The following is a 20,704-nucleotide window of genomic DNA, read 5'->3' on the forward strand; positions in this document are numbered from 1 at the left end:
GCATTTCATGTGTGATTTTGTTTAACCTAGCTGCAGCAAGTTTGAAATGCTTTAAAATCGCAAATTGTATTAACATTTTTAATTACCCGTTTATTAATATTCAAATATGTAGAATGACACCCTATTTTAATATACACTTCTTCGCTATGGTCTTTGTTGGACAGAGTTTGAAGATCCAAGCAGCAAAGTACTGTACCAATCAGAAAACCCATGCAAAAAAAGGGGGAAAAATCTGAACAAAAACAATGGCTTTTACTAGTAAGTTGAAGTCAATTAGAAAAACAGAAAATAACTATAAATTAAGATGCACGGTGGGGGAGGGGACACAGCAGGAAATCTTCTTTCTACCCCCCCCCCACCCACAAGAAAAGAAGAAAAAACCACAATTCATCGAGGAGAAAAGAAGTTATATGTATTTTCTACATTAAATAAGCCTCTGAAACCCCTAAATTGTCAATTTTATCGGGGGCTCTGCACCATGGACCTATTTAGAAGCATATTTATTGACACCTAACAAAGCCCACTTTGGCCATGTCAGGGACCTTCTTCCCCCTCCCCCACCCAAATCGTACCTTTCCCCTAACATACGAATGTAATTGAGGATATATAAGTGCATTTTTACGTATGAAATTCTAACCACAATCAATATTGTGTTGTTTCATTTGTGTTCTTCAAATACGCACCATGGACCTATTTAGAAGCATATTAATTGACACCTAACAAAGCCCACTTTGGCCATGTCAACAAACAAACAAGTATAAAATATTTTTAGGCATTTAATAAAAAGAATATTTACCCCGACTGATGTCATACAAAAAAAGGCTTAAAATGCAGGTTGCAATAGTAGTTAAATGAATATTGCTTTTTACAAAACAGATTCTCTTTAAAACTGTCTCATATACTGTAAACAACATAGGTAAATGTAACCACTGAGAAGATGAAATATATTATAAGAGATAACCAGTCAAGATAAAAAATATCATCCTCTTGAAAGTATTTACTTAAAAAATAAAAGAATAAAATTAATAATAAAAATATTATTTTTATTACTAAATAATAATAATCACAATAATAATTACAGTATAACATAGTAGCAGGTAATAAGAATATTTTATCATAAAATGGTTGCAGTAATCAGAAAATTATCAGAATCTCTACGACAGAACTGTGGCACTTTAATTGATTACACTTAAAAAATGAATCTCTCTTAAAATTATCTTCTTTTAAAATCTTCTCGAAAAGTAAAATTTATCTTTCTCGAAGTGTCACTTTTGACAATGTCTTTTTTTTTTTGTTTCAATGAAGCTTCGCTATTTTTTCAACAACATTTTAGCAAAGTCAGCATTCGTCAATTTAGGCTTTGATGTTTCAAGAGCTTCTTCTGTTGCATCTGCTGCTGATGTTTCAGTTGTTTGTTTCACAGTTTTTGTAGGTTGAGGGCGCTGTACAGCCCTTGGAACGAGTGATATTTGCGTTCTACTCTTGCCTCTTGGTCCTGAAATACCTCTGTAATAACAAGAAAAAGATCATCATTATTATCATTAATATTACACCTCCTAATATCATAATTTACATTTACTATTTTTATATTACTAAATACCGAACCGTCCACTGATTAATCTCAGATAAGAAAGTATAATACATACACCAAGTTCAATACTTGGAGTATGTATTATACTTTCTTATATTACTAAGTTATCAAAGAAATTAGAATTACTGTATAAGACTTATAAGATTATTTATAATTAGAAAAAATTGCAACTTACTTTGCTCCAAGGGAAACTGGTTGTGCAGCACCCTCTTTAGTTGAGTCTGAAGGTGGTTTTCTTGAAGGAGGGTTGCTAATAGCAACAGCAATAGTGTGCTCGCCTATGACAGTGCCATCAGCTCCTAAGACTGCACTTGATGCCTCACTCTAGCGAGAAAATATGCACGAGAGATTGAATAATTTCATCATTACATCATCACCATCTCAATTATCAATGTTAACACCATTAGTATCAATGTATCAACACCATCATTATCACCATCATGATCATGATGATAATGATGTGATATTCATCACATTTTATTGACTTCAATTTTTAATCTTTTCCCTATTTTTAAGCATGTATTAACTTTCAAGAAAATCATTGTTATTTGCCATTTAGTGTTGTAATTTTACATGCAATTTAGCCTCCGGGCCATGATTTGTGGAATTTTGTAATAAATTGAATTGAATTAAATTGAATTGATGTTGTTGTATACTGAATAAAGGCATGTCAAGTCAATTCATGATCATCATCACCACTGTAATTTTTTTTTTATCACTAACATCATCACCATCTACTATATCATCACCATCTCCATCAGTATCACCAATATCATCATCACTATATCTGTTACTGTAATCATCACTGTTGTCTTACCATCATGTTCATCATCATTACCATAATCCTCATCCTCATTTCTTAAATGTCATCACCATCAATATCATCATTCTGAATACTGCCATCACCTGGTTACTTTAGAAGAGACCAGATTCTACCTCAATCCAGACAAAGGGATTGGATGCTTACCTCTTTCTCATACTCCACAAATGCAAGTCCTTTTGGTACGCCACTTCGGTAGGTAACAATCCTCACGTCTTTTACAGTCCCATACTGAAATGTAAAAAAACAACAATGCTCTACAACATTACAGGTTGATAGTATTTAATTCACATTACACTTTTTATTAATTTAAAATAATAAAATTATAATAAAAATGATGATAGTAATAGATCTTCATACACGGCAATGGAAATGATGATGATACGAGCATATTTAAAAATAGTTGCTTGTAAGTTTCACAGATAAAACTGTCCTAACTGGGAAATGAATAGAGCAAGTTGGCTTGATGGTTACTTTAACATAGAAGTGGGCATAAAAATGGGTTGGAGGGCCAAAGTGAATTTTTAATTCAACACTGAGGGCTGCACCCAACTTTGATGTTTCCAGTGTGCTTCAGAAACATTCATGGACTGCTTTTGCACAACTTTATGCTTAGTTTTAATATTTACTTTTTACAGATGATCAATATCTGGCTGTAAAAAACAAGGTTTTTTTCTAGCCAAAGATGATTGGCCAAACCTATTTTCGTGGGCCGCAACTAAATCACTGTCACTTATTTTATGTAAAATTATTACAAACCTTCGCAAACATTTCCTGAAGGTCTTCTTTAGTGGTGGTTCTTGGTAAGCCGGAGATGAAGAGCTTTTTCTGGTCAAGACCTGTGTCCCACTGTCAAAAGAAAAACACTGTGTCATTCTTGCCATAATAGTATAAAACAGGAATGCTGAAGTAATACAGTATCTGTACCTTTAATCTCAAGCTCTTTTAATACAATCATACTGGTCTACAAGGATGTCCAAATTCAAAACTAATCATAGTTATAAAATTAGAATATATGAAAGACAAGTTATTTTCACTATTGAATCTATTCATTGCTTGCAGGTGTGAATAAGCTCTGCCTACTGACATTTTACCCTCTTATTCATAAAACATAAACACCATGGTAGTGCAAATTAGACAAATTAGTAGGCTGTTGTTAATCTGAGTGAGATGCTTACAGTGCCTGGATACACTCCCTTACCTTCCTCTTCAGGATCAGTTATAATTTCCATGAAAATCATGAATTGATTAGGTGTTTCACAGGGCTTTGTGTATAAATGACATGGGTGCTTCCATTTATTTCAAGAGGTAAGTTCCATAAGAGGGACTTTGAATTAAGTTGTTTATCTACTAAGTATTCACAAAATAGACTAATGAATTCATGTTTGTCTTTATGACTACCACCAGTTGAATAGGAGACTAGATTTACACATTACAGATTATATCAATCATAAATGATTTTACCTTGAACTGTTTCGCCTTTGGTTTATCACCTTTTGATTTGTCTACACTAGGGTCAACATATAAAGGGCGCCCATCGATTTCATGACGATCCAGCTGTAAAGCCTTCACTACCGATGCCTAAATGGAACAATAAAATGTTTAAAGAAACTGTTTTCATACAGTGACATAAGTTGATACAACAGTAGATTACACATTACATGTTAATACATTGACTGCCAAGCCTTTTTTCCTAGTTATCACCCATATGTCAAGGCATAAAGGGCGCCATCATCAAGAAAGTCATTCCTATCAACTGTAATGAAATGTGAACAAACCTCCAGGGCAAGAGTTTGTGTTTTGGCAACCACTGCCTGCGATTTTATGTTCAATACAATAGTATGTTTGGACAGGTAGGAACATGAACTCGCATTGTTGGCGCCCTCAGCTAACCCTGTCAGATGTGAACCCGAAATCCCTGACAGCAAACGTATTGATTTAAGTGCAATTGCACATACCTCGTCTTTAAATTCCACATAACAAAACCCTCTGAACTTGTTTTTGTTTCCAACCTTCATCCTCACATCAGTAATTTCTCCACACTGGGAAAGACAATTGACAACAATAATAGTGATCCAATATTTTGTGTATAAATGACATTGATTGACATATAGGCGAGTTGGATGGCTAGGCGGTTAGGGCGGGGTGGCACAATGTACAGCAATAATATCGGTGTTGGTTTGAATGGCACGCCCGTCTAAGGTGGAGGAACAAGACTTCTTGAATAAGGACTACAAACCGTAGGCCCAGTGTACGCAATTTGGCTAATGAACACATTACATCCTTCGAGACGATTAGGTGGTTACCCCAATGTACTGGTCCATACAGGTGGTACCGGTTTACATGACATGAAGAGTACCATAGGGGAGAAGCAAGTTACTGTAAGAGCTAGTCTACACCTTGAGCACTTTGAGACTGTTTCGCAATAAAGTGATACATAAATCTAACCATACTACATTATAATTGTCACAATTACTAAGTGAACTGTATTCTGGTTGTTATGTTCAATTTCACAAATATATACCATGAGATGATGGAAATTTGTTATCTACCACTTACTTGATTAAATACAGAGCGTATCTTTTCATCTGTTATGTTATAACTTAGATTTTTCACAAACACTGTCAGGTTGTCATTGTAGCTATGACCAGCCTCCTTTGGCAAAGTCTCTGTAGTATTATCCTTTATTACTGAAGAAAAAGCGAATAAATTGCATAAGTAATTTATCATTGAAACATATATTGCACTCTTTATATCATAATACCAAAGCCAAGGCACCATAAATTTACAATGTTTATTATTAACTAATAAGTTGAAACATATGTAAACAAACCAAGTATGTTGATCTGTTTTATTGGTGGTATTTCATTGTCTTTGTTGCAAGTCCCCAAGAAAATTTTTCAAACACTTATAGCAGAGGTGGGCATAAAAATGGGTCGGAGGGAATTTTTGATTTAACACTGAGAGTAGCACCCATATTTATATGTTTCCAGGGTGCTTCCAAAAACCTTCATACATTGTTTTTATACTGCTTTATATTCAGTTTTAATATTACATTTTACAGGTGATCAATGGCGGACCGCACACATAGGATTTTTAATGTATTTTTACGGGCAGCAAGGAAGTCGTTGGGCTGCAATTTTCCCACCTCTGACTTATAGAGACGTATGAAAAAACTCATATACGCACATGTTAATTTGCATGTTGTATACTGAAAGTTTCACACTATTTCTATATATAGAGTAACCACAAATTAGTTGTGAATGACTAAATAGTATTAGAATAGAACCTGTGTTTGAATTAATTGTTTACTTACCCTCCTTCGATGATGTTGGTTCTGGTGGCGGTTGTGTGATAGGTGGTGGTTGCATGACAGGTGCTTGTTTCTGGGCTGATTTGGTGGGCGACTTGGGGGTCGGAGACATGAGGAGGGTTGGTACCTTAAAACCTTCTTCATCCAGTTTAGCCTGCTTAGCTGATACCTCTGGTTCTGTCTCAGCCTGAAAATTGAAGATTAGAAATGTTATGAAAAAAAAACTGTAATGGGAAAAATATCCTTCCAACAAATATACCCAAGGACATTTATTACTTAAATGTGAGTACTTCACTACACTGCTTCTTTCTTCCCTTGAGTTAAATGGGTATCTGGTGGGATATAGAACTAATCTGTCTTACAGCATCATAAGAATATTCTCAACATAAATATTTTTTTTAATTACATTACTGTACATAAAAAAAGCAAACAAATTGAGAAGATTTAACATTGTGCACCATTGCCTATAAATTTGATATAATCAGGGAACTGAAGATCTATTACATTACACTACTTTAAAGCTTTAGAAGCTGTTTGTTGCTGTGGGAATGGATTGGTTTGCCAACCTCAAACTCTGAGTATCAGTCCCTCGATGAGCATTTTGCTTGTGTCCTTGCATCCCATCCAGGGGTATCCACTCTTTACACTACAAAAGCTGGCAGTAAGCTCCAGCCTTATAAGCCACAACAGCTCCCGAAGAATTTCCTTTTACTTTTAAATGTATTAAACATAAAAATTCTGAATCAATCTATTTTGTGAGCAATGCAGGAATAGTGTGTGTATTAAAAACAAATAGTAACACTAATCAGTGGTTTATTACCTTTCTTTTTGTCGATTCTCTTTTACTTGTCTCAATAGACCCTTCTTCTGTTTTTTCATTACTTTTCTGACGTTCCCTTTTCTTTCTTGCCTTGTTCTTTTTCCCTTTACCTCTTTTCTGTGCCTCTTGTCCCTCCTTCCCAATGACTTCTTGTTTCTTCCATTCTGATTGGACTCTACCCTCATAATCTGGTTTGCTTTTACTCTGCCAGTTTTTGTTGCCACCTTTGGAAAATTTCTTTTCTGCTTTCTTTGCTGCCTATAAAATTAATAAACAAAATTATGTATTAATCTAGCGAATCCAGAGGTGGTGGTCGGCGATGTCCAGAACCACCCCCACACCCTGAGATTTAAGACTGCCCTTTTTTAAGTGGAAAAAACATTTTTGTACAAATGTTGGTAAACACCCAGCAGCTGTTTTTTGTGCTCATTTATGAGAATAATTTTCAATTGAATCTTAATCAAAATATTTTTGACTTATATTACACATTAAACATAAGTGTCTCAAAATTGGGAGGAAGACAAGACAGAAGAGAGTTCAGAAAATATAACAGAAAACAGAGTTTCCAATTTAAGACTTATAATCATCTGGCAATTTGGAGAAGACAACCTCTCACAATTTCTCCCCGATGTTAAACTTTTGTCAATCTACAAAGGAGTGAAATATTTCTGGACCCCACCTCCTACAAATGTCTGGATCCACCCCCAGCATGGTCTAATGAATCCTGACAAATTTTGTGTTAATTTAAAAGCTGTAGCTGCAACCAATACACAATGATTTAAAGGTATGAGTCACAACCTTCGCTCTGTATTTCTCCGCAGCTTCAAGAATGGCCTGCACTTTGCACACAGCCTCCTCATATGAATTCAGCGAGCCATACTCCCGCTCAAAGTTGAGTAGAGTTTCACAGATCTTCTGCGGCCAGTCGGTCTCTAGATCAACAGCCTGTTGTAGCACTTCACGGCATGTCTGAAGATCTCCATATTTTCTAAAGATAATGTTATATTTTAACCAAATGTGTATATAATTACTGTATTTATTCAAATAAACACCCCACTTTGAATAAACTACCCTTCTAGAGCCTCATTTGGAATAAATGCCTCCCTCAAAGAAAAGCCCAGAGGCATATATTTTTTTCTCGAATAAACACCCCCTAAATGACCGTAAACAAACCTAATAAAAGCAACATCATTCTCAACATATTCAATTATTGGTGTATCTCCAGTAGAATTACATATTTTCTAACCTGGTTGAGATCAATAAGTCTTTATGATCACGTACTGTAAGAACACATTTTGAAGGTAATTATGTGATGTAATTACACATTTACAGTAAAATAAAGGGAAGCTCATTTGAGTACGTATGTATCCACTTTACAACAAAAAAATAAAAGCCTCCATCAAATAAATGCCTCAGACATTTATTCGCTAATAATACATAAAACACTGTACTGAAAGAAAACAAGCATATGTTGATTCATTCAGATTAAGTATTGACGAAATAGACTCTCTTATGCATACTTGCAACAATAAATAAATGAAGCATTAAATATAATTTATAATAAGATGTAAAAATAAAACAAGCCAATATAAACAATTGGGAAAATGCTTACAGCTCAAATTGGTAATATTCAAGCCAATATTCTGCTTTATAACCATTGTTGGATTCTAGAATCTTCGACCACTGTTCTCTACCACATTCAAGGTTGTTATTGTAATGGGTCTAAAAAAAATATATATTGGAGTAACAAAGCATAATTTATCAAATAAAGATTGATACATAACATGACACTACAGAGCATATGGATACAGGGAAAATTATTCTCACCTCAACTTTGGCCCAGTACCTCTGCAATGTACACAGTTCATCACCCTGATCACCAAAGTCTGTCAATATATGCAAATAATTAATTTAATAACTCGTGTAAATTTATCCAGTACATTATTCACATACCAACAACAACAAAAACAGCATTAGAAAGGCGGCTTAGCTGAGTCGGGTGAAATGTTGTAGCCATTGTAAGTTCGCGGAATCGTAGAGATCCTTTGATACCTGGTTCAATTCCATCCACTGCTCTCCTTGTGTTTCAGCTAGCAGGCTGAAATGCATGGATATATAAAAGAGCACCATCTTTCGAATGAGACATTTAAGCCCTTGGCCCTGTGCTCAATATGGCCCATGTACATGTTAAAGGACACAGTAAACTCTTAGGAAAAGAGCAGGGGATTGTCACAAAGTGTACTGCCCAATCACCACCAGAAGAACCCTAATGGAAATAAGTCTTCAGACTTTCGTGGGTTATTCTTTGTGTTCACATCAAATAAATCCAATTCAATTAATCATAAGTAGTATAAGTATTATATTTAAGCACTTCCTTTGTGACACACACATTCAATCAAGCAGCCAACTCCTAAGGAGGTATATTATTCGATGCCAAATTTCATTACTTACAACGACTCAAGAAGTCAATGGCTCTCTGTGCGGTATCTCGAAACTCTTGCAGAGGAGCTCCACCTGTGACAAAAGAATGTACATAAAAGAATTGAAACTCATGATAAAGGAGAGTTGAAGAAGGAAGATGAGCCAAAGGCTCTGTCACTGTTTCAAATACATAAGTGGAGGTCTTGTGTTCCAGTAGACATGAAGTGGTAAGTTGATGATGATGGTGGTGATAATGATGATGAGCATTATGATGATGATGAAATAATGATGACGTTGATAATGATCGTGATGATGATGATAAGAAATAATAATATAAAATCTGCATTTATATAGTGCATAATGCAAAAAGCTGATAGGAACATCAATAACTTATAATGTTCAAAAACAACAATATATTTGTACAAAAATGATGATATTTATTGCATATTCTGTTAATGTTATTATTTGTTTTGTAAATTTATATTACCACTATGAGTGCACTACATGGTGTGTGTCATTGATTCAAAATGTAAATTTCAAATAAAGCTGTTAATATTATGACTTAATTTTTCCAAGATTTGTGAAGAAAAAACAAGGAAGCCCCACAAACATGATGCATGAGAATGGGAACCATGATTCATGGTTACTAATCTGAACCACAATAAGAACTTGGCAGCTCCTACAACAAGCAACCACACCTCCTAATTTTGCTTCTAATAAAGGAGGGGGGGGGGGCATTGAGGAATATAAGACCCAGACAAGATGATATTTTAAATATAAAAAAAGCAAACAGTGCATACCTGTTTTCCATTCAATTCGTCTTTTCAGGTAATTAAGATAACTTGTCCAAACATCTAGGTATTCACCAGAACTACTGAAACCAGCCAAAATCGCATCCTCAAACACTCCTGCAACAAGAGTATAGTGTACAGGATGCAATGTTAAATTTATATAGCTGGCATCCATCAGCAAGTTGGTACTTAATGGAGCAAAAAAAAAAAAAAACAATAGGAGGGCTATGTTGGGGCTAGTTTTACATTCTTTTTCAACCAAAAATTATTCAATGCTTTGTGACAAAAAGGACTATACTAAGATATGAAACTGGTACCATAGATTGCTATACTGTACTCACATTATACTGCCCCAGTTTTATTACCCATAATTATTAATTGGGTTATTCTAGAAAAAGCTTTTGGAAGATGCTGTTAACTTCCAAAAATAATTGGTTCAATTTGTTGGTTGTTAATCTATTTGACAATGAATAACAATTTAATTTACGAGTATTGTATTATATACAGAATAATCTACATTATCATTCATTATGTGCAATATACAATACCTTGTATTTCACTATGCGATTGTTTCACTCTTTCTAAAGTTTGTAGGTAACCGACCCAAAGAGCTGCTGACCAGGAACAATTCCTGACAGCTCTCTTATGGATCATGAGGAGTGACTGATCATCTATCTGGTTTCTTTCTTCTTCAGTGCCACCTTCATCACTTTTCTGGAGACTGCTGTCCACTTTCATATCTTCATCTGTAGTCTGTATATCTTGCCTTGTTTCCTTGCTGCCAAGAGATTGATGGTAACGATAAAATTTATTCTCATCATCTTTCAACACCTTCTCATGATTGGCTCGATAATCATCATCCTAGAAAAAAAAAAATTGCTAACGAAATCAAATGGCTGTGTAAAGTACTTTAAGTAAAACAGGAAACAAATGTGAGGAATGAGGTGGGAGGAATGGGGGAGGGGTGGGGAATATATTATAACCATTCTCAGTTTATACATTTTAAGTAGCCTCCACTTCCTTTACAATAGACAATATAATATCTGAACAATACACAAATATATAATTAGATCATTTAATGATATTAAAATAAACAATAGTACATAAAAATAATTAAAAATAAAAAAGCTTTAAAACTAAATTCATATAAATTTTGAAGTCAATTGTTTTGTTTTTACTTATTAAAGAAACATATGATCGGCTAAACTGGAAATGACTTCTCACCATGGCTTCAGTGTAAGCCTTCCACATCGCTGGATTCTGCCAGTTTTCAACGAGAGCCCGTTCATAGAGGCACTGGAGCCTGCCAACATCGCCTTTAGACTTGATTGCTCTGATGTAGTTCTCATACTCGGCTAACCTTGGAGATTCTGCTTTGCTCTGGTGAAATAAACCGTTTAGAATTCATTAAAAGATTCCAGCATTGATTGTAAGTATGGATGTAGTTATGATGGGCGGAGGTTGGTGGGGCCACCTAGCCTTGAAGTTTTCCACCCAGTCTAAAGCTAATTTCCTGGCCCTCCACCTGCTCTTATTAACCCACTTTTCCACCTTAAAATCCACTCTTATTATTTAGAGTTTACTAATGTTATCATGCACCCACCCTCAAAATGTCTATCATCAATCCTTAGTTTTCTTCAGCTACAACCCTGAGTAATAAGTAATATTTATTGCTTTCAATGAAATCATTACAGAGGCAAAAATGATCAAAGTGAGATGTTGTAGCTTGTTATTATTAATATATTTTTCCAAAGGTTTATTAAGGTTTTACAACAAACAGTGTATGAACAATTTTAATTTTAACAAACCAAGTAATAAACTGACCCTGTTCCTGTCACAGGCATCATCTTTGGAGTGATGGCTCTATTTTCAAGCATATTGCACAAGGTGTTGGACGCTTAACAGCAGGGTTGTATTATGCGACTCAAGATGATGTTAGTGAAAGGAACATCAAAACTGTCAGTAAGGTCAGTTTATTACATGGTTTGTTAAAATTGAAATTTTGTTTATATCGTATCTGCAAACCACATGAATATCTTCAACAAACAGTATATTTTAGGCAGTGACTATTTTTGCACCAGTCGTAAACCAATAGCTAATTCTGATTGGATGTTATTGTCCCAATCCATACATACGATAACATCTAGTGGCAAATTCAGGGAGAGGGAGAGTTTGCCCACACCTCCTCCTGAATCAAATTTTTCAAAATTATATAAAATAAGAATGAAATGAGAAAAAAAAAGAAACTACTGTAATATTCAAATTTAAGTCTCAAAGTCCTTCCATGGGCCCGTCTCTATTTCAAGTTTTTGGATCCGCCACTGGCATCGAATCAGAATTAGGAATTGGACCAAGACTGGTGTAACAATAGCCACTGCCTCTTTTTAAATAATAATAACAGTGAAAATTAATCACTCACTAGAGCTACTTCATACTTATTGTATGCTTTTAGTTGGCATAAAGCTTTGTTGTATTTATCTGTCAGATCTTTTGGAACACCATCTGTTACAAACTGTTGGAATTCTTGATATGTCTCTTCCATATCTGTAAATTTAAAGAGTGGTGCAGTTAGTAAGCGATAGTTGTTTTCCATATGACGAATACTGCTTGAAGAATAGTAAAATAACATTGAAGATAAAGTGTCATTTGTAATGTGTTTTCCTGGTCTTCAGGTCCACATGCTTTAAGTGTTGCTGTCATATTGGTGCAGTAGCAGACAACTGCACCAGGCACTCATATACTCCTGTGTAGAGAGAAGCAAGACAGATATAGTGTCCTGAAATTAAAACCCTGACCTCGAAGTTGAGAAACCAAACCGTTCCTGCTGCGCCAAACCGCAGTCAGATGAATTGAGGAATGATGTATAATAGTTATTAACTCATGTACTATATGATACTCTGCATCTATATAGTAGCACATATTATTCTTTTTTTGCTCTTTTAAAAAGTAGTATCGTAAATGCTGGTATAAGCGCTGCTATCCTTTCCGAGCCACTGGGGCTCATAGGGCTGGAGCTTGTTTCTGTAGTGTGAAGCGGATGAGAGTTGTACTCCCCCTGGACGGGGCACTAGTCCATCGCAGGTTAGTCCCCAGCAGGTTGCTGGTACCCATTGATACAGCTGGGCGGACTGAAGCAATGTAGCTAAAGTGCCTTGCTCAAGGACACAAGCGAATCTGCACAGCGGAGAAACGAAACCCCGACCTTACGATTGAAATTCCGAGCCTCAACCGGTGCGCCAAACTGCCGCTGCAGCGCCTATAAAATTTTTTGAGGATTCAGTTGTGGCACTTATTCAAGTGCAGCGCTATTCGAAAGTGGTGCTTATAAAAAAAAATAGTGGCATAGCACTTTCCATGCCCGTTGCCATTTTACGTATCTCACATAATCCCATAGTTCAGCAGATCTATCATAGGTCCCCTGTCATCGCAATAGATGTCTTCATTGTGTTATTTATTTATCTATTTTAACACTGTATACATTTTATTAAAACCTTGTTTTTCAAAGTGTTTCATTACACACAGGGTAATATTACTCTCAATAAGCGCTGTGGTGCTTAGCTAAAAGAAAATCAGGTTTGGTGTAGAGCTTATTCAAAGTGGTGCTTATTCAAGCATTTACGGTAATAGTAAATGTTTGATGTTATATTTACTTACTCAGAAGAGGCGTACTAAGCTGTCGTCTGAATATTCTCTCAATCCTCTCTATTTGTTCTTGTAGTTTCTTCTGCTGGTCACTGGTCTGCACAGCTCCAATTTGAGGCTGCAGATATTAACAAATAATAAGTCTCTAAATATGCAGTGTAAAAACTCCATCTACACTATGATACCATGCTAGTTTGGAGGTCCTGGGTTCGATTCCAACCTGAATCACTTGTATATTTGGGTACGTACTGAGTATTCGGTATGAAAATACATCAGGTAGGGCTAGGGCAAAATACACTCCTATCCATTTACAATTTTATCAACATTTGTGTGAAAAAATGTTGTTGTTTGTCCACATAGGAACACTTATTTTCATTATATACTTTCTTTGAAAAAGAGAGTATATATGTATATACAACTCAAAGCGCTGAAAGCTGTCTCTTATACACATCTAGATGTGTATAAGAGACCGGTATGACAGTGTGATTCAAGGAAAATGTTTTACTTGCCAATATGAAGTTTAAAATACAAACCTGCAAACTTTGCAGAATGGCATTTTCAAAAACGCGGTAAGAATCCCATATTAGTGAACCGCGAGTAACGTGTAGCCCAGCAACACGGACTGCACTTTCATATGTATCCCGTGCTTTAGCAAGTCCCACATCTGTTCCAATGCCACCAATGGTAAACTGGCAGTACTCAAGCCAAAGATCAACAGCTACCAAATAATAAAGAAATCATGAAGCAATTAACAGAAAATAGAAAAAGGATGGAAGTACATTCCAAACACAGAAAAACAATCAATAACAATGCAACATATACAGTGACGTAACTGAAAGACTTGAGGTGCCTGGCTTAGTCTTCTTCAGGTTCTCCTGCCCCAGGGCTCAGGGAGTTGTGTAAGGTGCCAGTGAGGTACAGGACAAATCCCACACATGCACTGGCATTTTTGACCACATTAAATCACATTAAATAATAAATAATAAATTAAATAATAGCGCATTTTCAGATCTACATTTGTTCAATGCGGTTTAGATAAAAAGATATACAATACACTTTTAAAATATGCAACATTATACAATAAAATTAATTTCAAATATTTATTATATATAAAATATATATTATATATAAAAATATAAGTATTATTAATTTACATCTTTAAAATTAATTGAAAAATTCACTAACAACAAAATATGTATTATTAATATAATTAATAAAACATAAAAAAAATATTCTTACAAAGGTAGTCAGATACAGCTCTATCCAGCACCTCAAGTACCATCTGTTTGTCATCTTCTGAAGAAGCTAGCTTGACCTCATCTTGTACCCATTCCAGCCACAAATCTACAAATTAAAATTTAACATTTTAATAAATTATTTAACAAATAGCTAAAAGGATACTGATTACTGTAGAGCCCCTTATTTTTTGCGATTTTACAATTTGAAATATTTTGCAGCCTTTTATTTTCAAGATTCTACAATTTCCAGTCATTTTTTAAACATGATGATGCAGATAACTACAGTTATGTTTTTTAGTCTATATTTCTGCTAGAGCTCCCAATTTTGGAGGGTTTCGCCAGATTTTTCAATTAATTTCCTACGGTACCCTTCAAATGTTTAGGCTAGCTACCATATGCCAAGGCAAGCCTAGGTAGGCTTACTGCTCCAGGGATATCATTGGTTTTACAGTTATAATAATTGCTTAAAAATAATTTGGAATTTTCAAAATGTTCAAAATATTTCAGTACACTACCTTCGGACAGTGGAAATATCTTGGCCATAGCGTTCCTTGCATCTCTCAGTTTTTCTAACTCACCAGTCTCTTTCATCAATTCGATTAGCTTTACATGATTGTCATATACATATGGACTTTCTGCAATCTGAAATATACAACATTGCAACACAATTACAATAGGTGCAGTTCTCAACAACTTGGGAAACTATACCAAAACTTTCCAACTAATCCACTAAATATAACAAATGTGGCTCCTAGAGTGGGTTAATTACGTACAATTACACTATTAAAATACAGGAAAATAATAATAATAATAATAATAATAATAATAATAATAATAATAATAATAAGAATACTTTTATAAAGCGACTAATGCAAAAAATAGACTCAAAGCGCTGAAAGATGCCAGTTGAAGTTAGGTATATCGTATAAAGAGGTAATTCTTTTAATAGTGACTTTTTAAAACAGTCAATACCTCAAAAACTCAAATAAAATTTTTAATAGCTATCTAAAAGCAAAAATGATTAGTTTCTGACAAGAAACAGATCGGAAAAAAGTAGTTTTCACCAATTTATATGACACTTTACTACAAAAATCTATTGCTAACTAGCCAATTTAAGGATGGAAATAAATACAGGATTAAGTCATCATTTAACTGTCCGAAAATTGACAGGGAATTTCTTTTTTCACTTTCAAATTTTTTTACTTTAATTTAATTACAGTACTTACTTAATATACTTTACAAATTAAACAATTGAAATGTAAAATTAAAAATATTTAATTTTGTTACCTCATGGCATGACTGGTAGTTAGTAGCCTAGTAGCTGACCTGAAATGTACTGTGAACCCATATACTCTTACCACCACCAGTGCTGTTTCTGAGTTTGAAATCAACAGTGGTATTTTGCCAACCACCCAAGAAAATTAGCTCAAACTTGCGTGGTAAATTGCTTGGAAAATATGTTCGAAAATCTTAACTTACTGCATAATACCTTGGTTTTATATATTAAGTAGAAACACTGTACTGTGGGTCATAGCCTAATTTTTGGCAATGCCAAATGCACACAAATCCTGGTGTAATATTTGACCCTAATCTTAATATGACATCCCATGTTGATTCTATCTGCCGTACTGTTAATTTTTATTTGAGGGGATTATCAAAAATTCGCAAATTTCTTGATAATAAAACTTGTACTGAAGCCACAAGGTCATTGGTTTTATCACGATTGGATTACTGTAATTCACTATTAGTTGGGATTTCTGCAAAAGAACATGTCACGTTTACAGAGGCTTCAGAACCTTGTGGCCAGACTAATTTTTAAAGTTAATAGGTCCATTTGTGCAATACCTCTACTAAATGAATTACACTGGCTACCTGTAAAGAGCAGAATTGTATTTAAGGTTTTATTACATGTTTTTAATTGTGTGAATAATCAAGCACCTGGTTATCTGAAAGATATTAACATCTATAAATGTGGTAAAAGTGGTCTTAGGTCTGAAGTGATCGCACTAGGTTAAAGAACCGTCTTGTAAGACGGGTGTCTGGCGAAAATGCTTTTTCTAAATTTGGGCCTAGTTTTTAGAATGATCTTCCAAAGAAATTAGAGAATCAAACTCTTTGGAAGCATTTAAAAAAGTTCTTAAAACTCACTTGTTTGTAAGAAGATTGTAAAGCGCTTCTTTGATCTTTTTTTTTTGGAAAGGCGCTATAGAAATTCTTTATATTATTATTAAAAATCGGCCCGTATTTTCCAAAATGCGATGACAGATTTCTATGTCTAGGCCTAATTTTAGCGCAAAAGATACATTCCCTGTGCAGGCCTTTACAGTCTGACTCCTAGTTGCTAGTCTGCAGACTAAAAAAAAACTTATCAGTAATCAGACAGGTCGACAAGTGAATTTCCCAACAAGTCACTACCTTTTTGAAACCCTATTCCCGGCAAAATTTCAGTTCTTAGAAAAATCTGATTTTTATATGTTAAAGATTTATAAACATAATACGGAATTGCTGGTTTAACTGAATTTAGACATTCCTAAACATGAAAAAAAATGTAAAATAAGTCTGAAATTTGATTTTTGTGTTCCACACAAAAAATAACGCAGATGACTTTTTTTTGTTTGATTTTAAGATACGTCTGCGAAGAAATATAGTACTGTAGGCGCCAGAAACATTAGCCTAGCAACACTGCTAGGCTTAGGCCTTACCTCAATTTAGGTTCTGTTACGGCTGACATGATATTCTCCGTTGCTAGTATTGACACTCGTGAAATATAATGTTTCATTGGAATTATTTCAAATTTGTTAAAAAAATGATTCTGACCAATATTTTGATAATTAAACAAAAACATCTCAGGCCTACTCGATAGAGAGCAGTGTGCAAGATGCGAAGTTCAAAAACTAATCTCATTAGAGAGGCCACACTTTATCGCTCATGATCGTATCAGCGATTATAGTTCAGTAAAACAGATTAATTAATTTTTTTTAAAATTAATTGTGGGATGAATTAAAATATCATGAGATCTCCAACGCACGACTGTATACTAGTATACACAAAAGTATAAGTATAAAGTATACACAGCAGATGCGATCTAGAACCTCTGAATTTGCCTAGTAACGAAGAAGTCATCGAGAAAATGGTAGGCTAATCTCCTATATGAGATATAGTCTCTAATAATAATTCTCTTTTTTTTATCCTTTTGCTTAAAACTAAAATTTATGCCAATATTTTTCAATTCAATTGTTTATAATATTAATTAATAGAGTAGGTCTAGGCCTAATGCATGTGCTTTTTTTCTAAAAAAAAAAAAATCTTTTTTTTTTTAGTGTAGACCTAGGCCTAGGCCTAGGTAGGCCTAGTTTTGCCAGGAATGGGGCTTCAACTAAGCCCAGGCCCAGCCAGGAGGGCGGTAGGACGAATTATATACCTCGTTGCTTCACTTATGCTTGGCCTACCCTACACAGCCGGGCTGCTACACTAGACTAGGTCTAAGCCTAGGCCTAGCAGGAAAAAGCCTACAACGTTACGTACTGACACTGTCTGTAGGCAGAGGGATAAAATCCTACGCTACCTAGCCTAGGCCTAGCCCTAGCCTAGCTAGGGCCTAGCCCCAGGCCACAGGCTAACCTTCTCAGCCAATTCTTTCTCTTGTACTAAATTGTCTTCGTCATCTGAAGATTCAGAATCTGACGCTCCTACGTTTGTTTTTCCCTCTAATTCCATAGTTTCTTCCATGACTTAGCTGACTTTTTACATTCGCGGCAACAATTTCGAATCAAACACGACGTACGATGCAGCCATATTTCAGATTTCAATCACATAAAACGCTGAGGTCGCTCTTTACATTCTTATTATTATTATTATTATTATAGCGCAATAAAAACCGTTTGTAATTTTCAGCATTTCAGGGTTGCCATTGAACCTTTTTGACGGCCAGATCCCAAAAAATCTGGCCGTATAAAAATTTGCCCTTCCGTAACGTTTGAAAAGTCACGGCCAAACTATATTTGGCCGAATTTGTGAAAAGTTTATATATTTTTTTTCAATATAGGCCTAATAAGGCCTATAACGTAGATGTTTTGGATATGTTGTATTTGTTAGCTTAAATTAAATATTTGATTCTAATTAGGCCTATGTACCTTTGTTTGTGCTTTAGCCGATTTGACGTATTTTTTATTTAAAAGATAACAGTTACATTTAATAATTTCATAGTTACCAACCTAAGAGATTTGAAATGCGTGACGGGCGAGTGCCGCTAGGGCCCCCTAGACCCCCGGTGGGGTAAAACCCTGCCCTTTATTCACATAATCAACAGTTGTGGCAATTAACTCGCAAGACCGCCCGCGCCTCATAGATAGTGCGGGTTGGTTGGGTTTTGGTAGAGAAAGAGAAATTTTGTCGGTGAATTTATTCTTGATGCGATAACGAAGCGGCTCTCTAATGACTCAAGTCACAGTGCTGCATGACCATTTTTATATCGTTAATAAAACAAATTTCTTCTAATTTTAAATACATTTTCCACTGAATTCGTGATAATTCGTTATCACGCATAGAGACTTGTGCATGCTAAATGCGTGACAAATTTATGATCACCATGTATTTCTGCAAAATGCGCGTTTCATCCAAAATCACTTTGAAATGCGGGACCGTCCCGCACGATGCGAGATGGTTGGTAACTACCGGTAGGGCCTATGTCTTAGTACGGAAGTAACCAAAAATCAAAACTACCTACCTTAATTTTTAGAAATCATACACAGGTACTTTAAATAATTATCTAAAACCGCGGCCAACTACAATATAAAAATGTTCAGAGTTTGTAATTCAAATTCAAATAACACGTTTTATTATTCGTGCAGCGAAATCAAATAGGCCTATTACATAGGCCTATGTCGTTTTAAACGACCCATTATATTATTAGCATGGTAACATCAATGTGTTTTTTTCAAAATCAGACAGCGACCGCAATCCTATATCTCAGAAGTTTTGTAGACGTTTATCTTTGGTTGATGACCTCCAGAATTGAAATTTTCGAGTCGAGTCAGTCGAGGCAGCCCGAGTGGAGTTTCATGCAAATGTTTCGTACGTATTTTTTCGGAGATATTACCATTCTCGATAATCTATAAAGCACCAACATAACAACGTCACGTTAGATCGATCGGTGGGGACGCCGTGGTGACGCCGGCAGGGTCAATTTTCGTCGGAAGGTATCAAGATGATAAACAGTTTCATTGGACTAAATTCTTGCTTATGTTAACCACATGCTTACCTAAGTTTATACTGACACTGGTTTCAAATGAAATAACTGTCAACTTTTGTTTGTATCAATGTTTTAATAAGTACATACAACTATGTCACAAATACGTGTGCAAAAAAGCACAGGGACACCACGCCGTTTCTGTATTTTTCTTGAAATCTGTATGCCTGATCACCATCATCATACACAGTATAATAGATTCAAGTAAGATGTTTTAAATGATATAAAAATGTATGCAAACATGCCTTTGGAATGTTTTTTTTTTTCAAGTTTTATTTACCTTAACGTCGACTCCGTCTTAGAAAGCACCAGAATTAATCACACAACAGTATCCTTTTATAAACCTCTAATTCCAAAAACAATCAGTAAATCATGTGCAATAAATAAAAATACATACATAATGAACTGATTAACAATTAAACATATTTTGCATAAATGAGGTCCCATGGAAACTTGTAATTTTTTTGATTATTTAAGAAAGAATAATGCCGGGCACTCACTGCGTCGTTCGACAAATCCAAATCCGCTCCTTGTGAACGATAGGTGACGCAACGCCGTCTGCTGATTGTCGGTAGCAATCTGAACGGATCGTTGTTAAAAACGATCCGTTGAGCGCGTCGTGTGGCGTTCTTCATAGCATCGCATCGGCCGACGGACGACCGTTGCGCGCAGTAAGTGCCCAGCTTAACGCATATAGGCCCACACACTATGTGCAGTGTGGCATGCACACAGTGAAACAAGTTAGCATGGAAACGAAACATACATCAAAAAAAATAATTAGGTTACTAGTCAAATTAAAAACTTGGGTCTTTTTCACATC

The 20,704-nt window shown here is 35.2% G+C and overlaps 1 protein-coding gene across 2 annotated transcripts; it reads right to left on the reverse strand.

Moving 5' to 3' along the window:
- Window positions 1–758: 758 nt before the first annotated feature.
- On the reverse strand, window positions 759–18,454 carry LOC117115523 (squamous cell carcinoma antigen recognized by T-cells 3-like). 2 transcript variants are annotated; one of them, XM_033259373.1, is made up of 22 exons: window positions 18,258–18,454; window positions 15,152–15,278; window positions 14,638–14,742; window positions 13,932–14,116; window positions 13,411–13,516; window positions 12,176–12,300; window positions 10,981–11,136; window positions 10,305–10,617; window positions 9,766–9,873; window positions 8,996–9,058; window positions 8,372–8,430; window positions 8,157–8,266; window positions 7,343–7,532; window positions 6,545–6,802; window positions 5,728–5,911; window positions 4,971–5,101; window positions 4,370–4,453; window positions 3,876–3,992; window positions 3,171–3,260; window positions 2,559–2,642; window positions 1,812–1,915; window positions 759–1,438 (listed from the first exon to the last, which is right to left on the reverse strand). In XM_033259373.1, exons 1-22 carry the CDS (start codon window positions 18,363–18,365, stop codon window positions 1,405–1,407), a joined length of 2,841 nt encoding a protein of 946 aa, XP_033115264.1. In that variant the 5' UTR covers window positions 18,366–18,454; the 3' UTR covers window positions 759–1,404. The 2 variants fall into 2 exon arrangements, with proteins under 2 accessions (XP_033115264.1, XP_033115257.1); XM_033259366.1 differs by having other exon boundaries at window positions 759–1,506; window positions 1,767–1,915.
- Window positions 18,455–20,704: the final 2,250 nt, after the last annotated feature.

This window comes from Anneissia japonica, unplaced genomic scaffold (assembly GCF_011630105.1).
Source record: "Anneissia japonica isolate Jap-2015-1 unplaced genomic scaffold, ASM1163010v1 scaffold199_len4679917_cov187, whole genome shotgun sequence".
In the NCBI taxonomy this organism is placed as follows: domain Eukaryota; kingdom Metazoa; phylum Echinodermata; class Crinoidea; order Comatulida; family Comatulidae; genus Anneissia; species Anneissia japonica.